This window comes from Gracilinanus agilis, chromosome X (assembly GCF_016433145.1).
Source record: "Gracilinanus agilis isolate LMUSP501 chromosome X, AgileGrace, whole genome shotgun sequence".
Lineage (NCBI taxonomy): Eukaryota > Metazoa > Chordata > Mammalia > Didelphimorphia > Didelphidae > Gracilinanus > Gracilinanus agilis.
Genome location: NC_058136.1, coordinates 18,636,473 through 18,646,476, shown reverse-complemented (window position 1 = coordinate 18,646,476; position 10,004 = coordinate 18,636,473). Strand labels below are relative to the sequence as shown.

The following is a 10,004-nucleotide window of genomic DNA, read 5'->3' as shown; positions in this document are numbered from 1 at the left end:
CCAAGTCCCGGCTGCTCTTACCTTTAGGAAAATCTCTACGGCATTCTTTGCTATGTCTAGATACGTGGTACCTAGCTCGGTGCGCTGGTTCATTGAAGCCGACGTGTCTAGTAGGAACAGGAGGATCGGCATCTTCGCTGCAGGGACCCCGGAACCCTGCCCGCTCAGATCCAAGGGAGGACTCCCTCGGCTGAAAGGGGCCGAGTGGCACGGGGCAAGGCAGAAAGGTCAGGTCCAGCTCTGAGCCTCTACTCGCGGAGCGCTCCCGAACCCCAAGTCGCTTTCACCCTGTGATTTCTCTCGACCCCACTCCCAGAGTGCTAACACCCCCTTCTCTTCTCTCCCTCGCCGCCCCGTCGCCACCACGGTCGCTGCAGCTGCCACTGCCGCCTGCCACTCCCCCCGCCACCCCCCACAGGTAGTCGCTTCGTAGGCTGCCTCCAGCCGGGAGCGCTGCCTCCCGACAGTGCGCTACTCAACTTCTTACGGGTTCACCTCTGGGGTGGGGGCTGGGCTTCACGTGACTCGGACCCTTGCCATTGGCTAGCCCGGACTCCAAATTTGCGTATTCAATTGCGGGGAGGCCAAGGGGGTGGGGCCGAGGGGTTCCAGCCATTCCCAGGGCACACCAGGGAGTCCTCGGCTAGGGCAGAGCACATGCTCCAGGCTTTCCCTCCCGCCCTGGCGAGTGTCGAAGGGAGGAAGGGAAGGGAAGGAGGGAGGGAGGGAGGAAGAGAGGGTGGGAGGGGTGGTATTGGGGATCGCCCAACACTTTTCCTTCTCGCTTCGGCAGGAGCAGGTGGAAGGAGCAAATAGCAATTGACTCTAAGTAAAAGTGCCGGGCGGCGGGAGGGCTAGTCTCACCAGAAACTAAACTTTACAGCGGGCCACGCTGGTTACCAGTTTCTGTGAAGAAACCGAAGTCCTTTCCCTATGCAAGAGGTCTCCTGCAAGAAACTAAGGAGAGGAGCTTTTGCACTTCTCTCCCCTCTGGCCGGTAGTTGGCAGGAGGCTGCTGTGAACACAGCATGCAAATTGGGCTTGCAAAGCCCACTTGAAGCACCACGCCCCCCCCCAAAAGGGGCTGGCTCCCCTTTATCCTGCCTAAATCCTTCTAGGAGCTGTGTGGTTTCATCAGAGTACTCCGTAGGGCAAGCTTAGGCGAAAGCCTGGGAGAGCTGCGATTAGTGGTCTTGCTGGGGCTGGGCCTTTTCGGGGTGGTCAGACATAGTGGACGCCTTTCCAGCTTGGGAGATCCTGCCACATCTGAATTTCCAACGTGCCTGACTTTCTAGGATCCGCAGTCTTACACACCCATTTCTCTCCCCGCCCCCCCCCCGCCCCCCTCGCCATCTCCCCGCCCCAAACACGGGATAAGGGAGAAAAGTACTAGTTTGGAAAATCCAGCCTAAAAAGTGGATTGAAATGTTCTCCCAGACAGCTTCTCATGACCTTAATATACAGTTCACATCTTGGATGATAGCTGGTGCATTGTGCTTTGACTCCCAGTAGACATTTCACAGCGCAGTCACAGCCCTGCCTCTGCCTCGCTCCCCAACCCCGCCCTCCCCCACCCCCATCCCACTGCACAAGTCCGGTTGATTCTACCTTCCTAAAACCTCTCACGTCAACTCCTTCTCTACTCTGCCACTGCCCTGTACAGGTCCTTATCGCCTCACTCTTTACTGCTATAAAGTCTGTCTCAGTTCTTTTCCTAATCTAGTCTTTCCTCCACTTAGCTATTAAAGCGATCTTCCTAAAGTGCAGATCTCATTTTGTCACTCCTATTCAATAAACCCCCTGTGGCTCCCTATTGCCTCCAAGATCAAATATAAAATCCTTGTTCGTCTTGAAAAATTCTTCATAACTTGGCCCTTTCCTACCATTCCAGGCTTCCGAATGCCTTCCCTCCCTCCACATACTCAGTGCTCTAGGGACGTCCATCTCCTTACTGTTCTTGCACAAGCCATCTATCGCCTGACTTTTTCACTGGCTGGCCTCTATGCCTTGAAGGCTCTCTCTGCCCACTACCATCTGCTGGCTTCCTTCAAGTCTCAGCTAACAATCTTCTGAAAGAAACTTTCCAGGTCCACCTTAATGCCAGTGCCTTCCCTTTAAATTTGCCTCCAACATACCTAGCCTAGAACTTGCTTATTAATGTTATTTTTATTAGTATTTTAATTATAACAAGTAAATGATCGAATAATATTAATTTCTATCTTTGTATGTTGTTTTGCACATTAGATTGTGAGCTCCCTGGAAGCACCAACTGTTTTTGCCTTTCCTGGCTTCCTTGGCACTTAGCAAAATACTTGGTGTATGTAGCAAGCTGAAAACATGTTTGCTGACTTGACTGGAATTCCTGTCAGAAGAAACTAGCTGTATGAACTTGGATGTCCATTTCTTTCCTTATCCATAAAATCAGTGCTGGATAAGACAACCTCTAGCTCTAAATTTTGGGTTCCAGTGATTACAAATCATTTCAGATCATAGACAGAACTAGGAGGCCATGGGGGTCACCTAGTCAATCCTCATTTTACAAATGAGGAAGCCAAGGCCCCTTGGAAGTGACTTGTCCAAGGTCACACAGCTAGAACATGGCACAACCCTTCCTTAAACTTGGATTCAACACTTTTCCATTGTACCACTGCCTCTCCTAGGCAGCAATTTTTCTAGAGGCTATCCCCAGAGGTGGGCAAATTAGCTGATATTTCTGTGATGCATTAAGGTCTACAATGCCCTTTACATATGGTAGTAGTAGTATCTCATTTGACTGACAGCAACTCATTGAGGTAGGCATTACAAGTACTAGGAAAATTCTGTGATTCCCACAGAATACAGAGCTCTTCCTAGTGTGGGAAAGTGATTCCACTAACTCACTTATGACTTAGTAGATATGTCCTTTGGAGGTCACCTGAGGGACAGGAAAGTAAGTTGTGCAGGAGGAAGAATCTGAGCTTAGCACTCTCTATCCATGAGACATACTCCCTCTCCACTCATTTAAATGTTTAAAATTCTAATTTTAAAATTTTAAAATTCTAAAAATTTAAATTTCAAAATTTCAAAATTTTAAATTTAAATTAAAAGACCCTTACCTTTTGTCCTTTAAAATTTTTTATTTTTATTTAATCATTTTATTTTAATTAATTTAATTTAAAAATAAATATTAATTTAAATTCTTTAATTTTTTTATTTTAATGACAAGTTTCCACATAAGTTTCCCAATGTTATATGATCCATATTGTCTCCCTCCCTTCTTCCCTGCCCCTCCAAGAGCTGACAAGCAATATAATCTGGGTTATACATGTATTATCATGCAAAACATAGTTCCATATTATTCATTTATGTAAGCAAATAATCTTATAGAACCAAAACCCTAAAACATAAACCCAGATAAACAAGTGATAAATCATTTGTTTTCATCTGCATTCCTACTCCAACAGTTCTTTCTCTGGAAGTGGAAAGCATTCTTTTTCATAAGTCCCTCAGAATTATCCTGGATTGCTTTAGTAGCAAAGGCTATCACATTTGGTAATTCCACAATGTCACAATTACTGTATATAACGTTCTCTTGGTTCTGCTTATTTCACTCTGCATTAGTTTGTAGGTCTTTCCAGCTCTTTCTGAATTCATCCTGTTCATCATTCCTTATAGCTAGCTCCTTGTATCACTTCTAAGAAAGAAGAATGGAAGGGGCTAGGCAACTGGGTAAAGTGATTTGCCCAGGGTAACACAACTAGGAGGTGTCCGAAGCTAGATATGAATCCAGGTCTTCTTCACTCCGAGCCTGGTACTCTATTAACTGTGCTACTTTCTGCCAATGTACTATAAATCCCAGCTTTAAAGATCAAGCAACTGAGGCTTTGAGGTTAAGTGACTTGCCTAAGGCCACTCATCTAATTTAAGTATTATGGAAGAAGTCCTAGAAACCACCCCCAAATGTCCAGAAATTCAACAAATTAATTGTATATCTAAAGTAAAGTAAATATGAATACCGAGCTTGCTGCTAAGGACCATGCAAAAGGGCTAACATACAAGCTCCCTTAAAAATGTGCTCATTTAAATACTTGCCCTCAGGGAGCCTGCAGTCACAGAATCTCCAGAATTGTAAAAGATCTCAATCTGAGCCATTCAAAAATGAGAATCCCAGCATGACACTAATAATAATTGTTAACATTTACATAGTGCTTACTATGTGCCAGGTCCTGTGCTAAGTGCTTTAAAATTATTATCCCATTTGATCCTCTCGGCAACCCTGGGCAGGGAGGTTGGTACGATTATCATTCCCATTTTACAAATGAGGAAACTGAGTCAAACATTGGTTAAGTGACTTGCTCAAGGTCACGTAGCTATGACATATCGAGGCTGGATTTAAACTCCAGTCTTCCTGAGTCCAATAATGATCTGATCTAACCTAACAAGTATTCTCCATATTCTGCTTAAAGTGAGGAGAAAGTTACCTCATGTGAGGCAGCCCCATTAGGATGTTTTCCCTGATATCAAGACTCATGGTGATTACCCTACCCTCGCTCCCTTACATTGCTCCTGGTTCTGCTTTCTGGGACCTAAGAGAGCAAGTCTGATCCACTTTCCACGTGAGGGCCCTTATAATACTTGAAGAGAGCTGGCATGTTCCCCCTTCACCATCTGGGTCACCCTTCTCTGGACACTGTTTGGCTAATAATGTCATCCTTCTTAAAATGTGCTCTCCCCCCCAAAATAAAAAGATAAAAAATATGGTCTCTCAAGCTAAATACAAGATTCCACATGTCATCTGACCATTAGATTGGGAGCTCCTTGAGGGCAGGAACTCTCTTTGGCCTCCTTTCGTACCCCCTGTGTATAGCACAGTGTCTGGCATATAGAAGGTACTGAAGAAATGTTTTATTAATTGCTTGATTGACCAGGACAGAGGATGGCAAGCCTAACACCTGATTCTTGGAAATTAGTCCCCTCTAGTGAAGCTGAAGATCACATTAGTGGTTTTCAAACAAGTCTCCCATGCAAGAAAAATGGAAATAGCATAGGAGTTGCTATACAAAATAGGCCACAAGGCAGACTAGAATGCCATAAAATCTGCATGCGAAAAAGGGAAAAATCTAACACTTGCATTAAGATTCCTTTATCTTAATTTATAATTATTTATTATAAATTAATTAATAATTATTTATTCCTATATCAATCCACTGGGTGGCTCAGTGGATTGAGAACCAGGCCTAGAGACAGGAGGTCCTAGGTTCAAATCTGGCCTCAGACACTTCCCAGCTGTGTGACCCTGGGCAAGTCACTTGACCCCCATTGCCTAGCCTTTACCACTCTTCTGCCTTGGAGCCAATACACAGTATTGACTCCAAGATGGAAGGTAAGGGTTTAAAAAAAAAAAAAGAAAGAAAAATAAAAAGGAAAAAATTGCTAAGAGCTGAAAGGGTCAGGGAAGGCTTCAAAAGAGAAGGTCAGCGAGTCAATAAACATTTGTTAAGTACCTACTATGGGTCAGGCTCTGGGCTAGAAGGTAGGATGTGAAAGAGGCCTGAAAGGAAGAATAGGATTATGACTGACTCAGAAAGGAGGAAGAAGGACTTCCCCAGATATGGGGAAACAGAGGGCTAATAGATGTAGTCAAGTTTCAGAAAATGTAGGGGATTAGTGAGGGACCAAGTGGGGAAGACAGAAAGTTGCTAAACCTGGAGAAGAACTCAGGCTTCATACACTTATTTTTTGGCAATAATCATAGACTTTTTTTTTTTGCAACCCAGCCAATCCAATCCCCTGTGTGACCTTGGGCAAGTCACTTAATTTTAATTTCTCCATCTGTAAAAGGAAGGACAGCTAAATGGCACAATGGGTAGGGTGCTGGGGCTAGAGTCGGGAAGACTTGAGTTGAAATCTGCCCTTAGACATAAAAAGAGCTGGAGAAGGATCTCTGTCAAGAAAACCCCAAATGGGCTCACAAAGAATCAGACACGATTGAACAACAACAAGAATGAAGTAGATGACCTTTGTGACCACTGCCAGCTTAAAATCAACGATTCCACTATCTTCTGATTCCAAGGCCATTGTGCCACACTGCTTAGGCACTTACTTGACAGTATAATATAAGGTCTGGAAATGCAGTGTGCTACCTTCCATTCTGCTATGCTTCCTAGCGCTGCTTTCATTCCTTCCCTTGATATACTTGACCTTCTGTTCTTCCAGGTGGGTTTTTTTTTAAATTATCTTGTCTGGTTCCACACAGTAGTCCATTGGGATTGACTTAAACAGATAGGTTAACTTGAATGGAATCATCACTTTTTTAATTTTCTCATGCGTCAATCCTGACTTCACTATTTATTCCCATAAAAATTGTTTCATAATTATCTTTTTGAAAATCCTGTGTGGGGCCTGGTAGGATAACTCCCAGATAGTTAATACATTTTGTTATTTTAAAGGGCATTTATCTATTTTTCTCAGGTTGTGTAAGCAACATAGAAATGCTGATGATTTTTGTGAGTTGAACTTGGGTCCTGTTATTTGGCATGAGCCATTTATTATCTCAATTTTGGAGGTTGCTGATTCTCTCGGATCTACGTAACATCTCCTATCATCTGCAAACAGAAATATTTTAGCTTATTTTGCTAGTGTCTTTGACTTTTTGTTTCTTATTGCTAGGAATGGCATTTCTGCAACTATGTCATATGATACTGGTGATAGTGGGCATTCTTGTTTTATCTATATTTTGTGGGGAAGCATCTGAAGTTTCTCCATTACAAAGAATGCTAGCTCTTGGTTTCAGACAAATACTTTTTACTATGTCAAAGGAAAAAATCCTCATTCTTGTGCTTTTCAATGTCTTTGACAAATGGATGCTATATTCCATTGATGTCTCTTTTTCTCCAGCTATTAATAGTCACATGATTTTTATTGTGTTATTAATATGATTTATTAGCTTTATTGTCTTCCTAATATTGAAACATCATTGCATTCCTGGAATAAATCCAACTTGGTAATAATACATTGGGGGAGGTAGTATGTTGCTATGATTTGTTTTCCTAATTTTTTATTTAGCGCCTTTTGAATCAACATTCATTAATGCTAGGGGTCTATACGTCTCTTTTTCTTTGCCCTTTTCCATTTAGAGAAGGTCCATGTTTGGATCAGAGATATAAAGTGGGGTAGAATGAATTCTTTCCCTGTCTCCCAGCACTCAAGCCCTCAGTTTCTATGGAATTGGTTTAATCTTAGCAGGGCTTCTTACAAATGACTTTTTAGTCCATGCCCCTCAGCGAAGGATTCCCTTAAGAATACTAGAACATAGGGGGCAGCTGGGTAGCTCAGTGGATGGAGAGCCAGGCCTAGAGACGGGAGGTCCTAGGTTCCAATCTGGCCTCAGACACTTCCCAGCTGTGCGACCCTGGGCAAGTCACTTGACCCCCATTGCCTAGCCCTTATCGCTCTTCTGCCTCGGAGCCAATACACAGTATTGACTCCAAGACGGAAGGTGAGGGTTTTAAAAAAAAAGAGTACTAGAATATGGCTTACATCTAAGTTGTTATACAAAAAAGGTAAAAAGGCCTTTACCTCCCATGTAAGCACTTGCAATGTAGCTGATAGAGGATAGGCTTCATTTCATATGACAGAAGAAGCAAAACACAAAGGACTTAAACCCATAAACAGAGAAAGCAGGACAGCTAGGTATCTTAGTGGAAAGAGCACCAGACCTGGAGACAGGAGGTCCTAGGTTCAAATCTGCCCTTGGATATTTTCTAGCTGTGTGATTCTAGGCAAGTCACTTAACACCCATGGCCTAACCCTTAGCGCTCTTTTGCCTTGGAACCAATACTTAGTATAGATTCCAAGACAGAAGATGAGGGTTTAAAATATTTTTTTAAAGGGAGAGAGAAAGAGAGAACAACTTCTTGTCTTCCAGTGAGCCTCTCTTTCTCCTAGATCTTACATTATGAAGCTGACCCAACTTAAAACGCTTCCCTAACATGAGGTTCCCCCAAAAGCAAAAAGAACCTGATATTACTATGGAGTATAGCTAGTTTTCACTAGTAAGTCCCCTCCTTTCCATGGACCCATAGAATTCTAGAATTATACTAGATATACAACTCTGTGGTTGGGGTTTCCCCATGAAGGGAAAATAATTAGTGATCAATGGTCAACTACCTTGTAACTCACAGTAATCGTGTAGGCCAAGGCCAAATGTGCTCTGTTCCTTCCTGGTCCTTGGCTTCACCTCTTGTTTGATCTGGGAACTAAGAGGGAGCTACCTCAGCTTTATCATAATAGAATCCTTTCCCTTTCTCCAGGAAGTTTGGTTTAGGAATTCTTCCAGTTGGAGGTTTATTTTCCTCTAACAATTTGTCTGATGCTTTAGCGTTGCCTATTGCTACCATTTTGGAGGCTAAGAGAGTCTATATGTGGAGGATGAGGACAGGATAAGGTTAGCGACCATACTATGTGGATAAGCATTGGAAGTCTTCAGGCAAAGAATGGGTAAACTCTCTCCCAAGTATGTTATAGAGTAGACAGTGGTTCCCAAACTTTTCTGGCCTCCCGCCCCCTTTCCAGAAAAAATATTACTTAGCTCCCCTGGAAATTAATTTTTAAAAATTTTAATAGCAATTAATAGGAAAGATAAATGCACCTGTGGCCATCACTGCCCCCCGGATTGCTGCAGCACCCACTAGGGGGCGGTGGTGCCCACTTTGGGAATCACTGGAATAGGAGTTCTAAACCTGAATTCAGGGACGTTTTAATATGGTGATCATTTCATTCCAGTGTAACTGGCTTCCTCTGTCATCTGAGGTGTTTCATGTTACACATAAAAAAGTGATTCCGAGAAAGGGTCCATGGGCTTTACTAGATTGCCAAAGGGGTCTATGGCACCAAAAAGAATAAGAACCCTTGGACTAGAGGTAATTTTTTAGGGGGTATGGGTTAGACTAAATTGCCTCTGAGATCTTTTCCAAAGCTAAAATGCCATGATTCTGTGAACCAGGGTAAAGTAATTAACATTTTCTAGGGGGAAAAGACTTAAATATGGTACCAATGAAGATGCATCTATTCAGTGTAAGGAGATATCCGCCACAAAGCCTCATCCTTCAGCCTCAACAATGTTGAATAGGCTCCATCCTGGCCCCATCCTCACTCTTACTCCCCAAAGCAGACTTCGATTTTCTTTTTTGTGGCTAGGCAAGATAACCTTCTTTTCCACCTGAGCCTTGAGATCACCCTTTGGTTCTAAGCTGAACCAGTTCTTGTCAAAGTCATCTAAAGTACAACTTTAGTGGCTTCCTTGGCCTCTTCCCAATACCACTTGACTTCCTTTTTCTCCAGGGCCCTTTTGGTCTTCTGGGAAAAATCTCCTAAGGCCCATTTATAAGCCCTTTCTATAAACATGTCTTGGGTCGGTTCCTACACTCCTTTCCATGTGGCTTGGAAATCGCTGTTCCCTTGTGTGGTCTCCTTTGTCTTTAAACATGCCCAACTTTACCTCCGTCTTGGAAAAAACTTTGATTTGATCATATTTCTAGTCCCATGGTATAGTGCAGGAAGTGTTAGGTCCTGAGTTCAAATCCTAGTTGTCACGTACTACTTGTTCATTCTTAGGCAAGTCTTCCCCTCTCTGGTCTCAATTCTCTCTTTGGCCAAATAACTAGATAGCATTCAGTATCCCTTCCAACTTGAAACCCAGGATCCTATAATCCCATCAACATGAACCTTTCTTTCATGGCTCAAATGGAGCTAAAAAGACAAAAAGGAAATGGTGCCTGTCCTCAGGGAGCTTCTTTCCCATATAGACCATTTAGAGTTGGCAGATGTCAAAGTTCAAATTTAGGCAGTGATGGTCTGGCATCTCCCTTCATGCGGAAGAAACCAGGGAGTTGACTTCTAGAGGAGTCATGATGACATGTAATGGAAGTGGACTTGAGGAGACCATGGAATGTGCATAGGCATTCTATATTTGGCTCTATGGTGAAAGGGAGGCCCATTACAAAGGGCCTGTCACCTTCAGCTAT

At 43.2% G+C, this 10,004-nt stretch overlaps 1 protein-coding gene across 1 annotated transcript in view; it reads right to left on the bottom strand.

Annotated features, from left to right (window-relative positions):
• The window catches only part of SAGE1 (sarcoma antigen 1), a 68,424-nt gene extending 68,292 nt beyond the window's left edge, over positions 1–132 (bottom strand). The window contains exon 1 of the mRNA XM_044682614.1: positions 22–132. Coding sequence (XP_044538549.1) covers positions 22–132 — 111 coding nt within the window. The remainder of the gene's footprint in view (positions 1–21) is intronic.
• Positions 133–10,004: the final 9,872 nt, after the last annotated feature.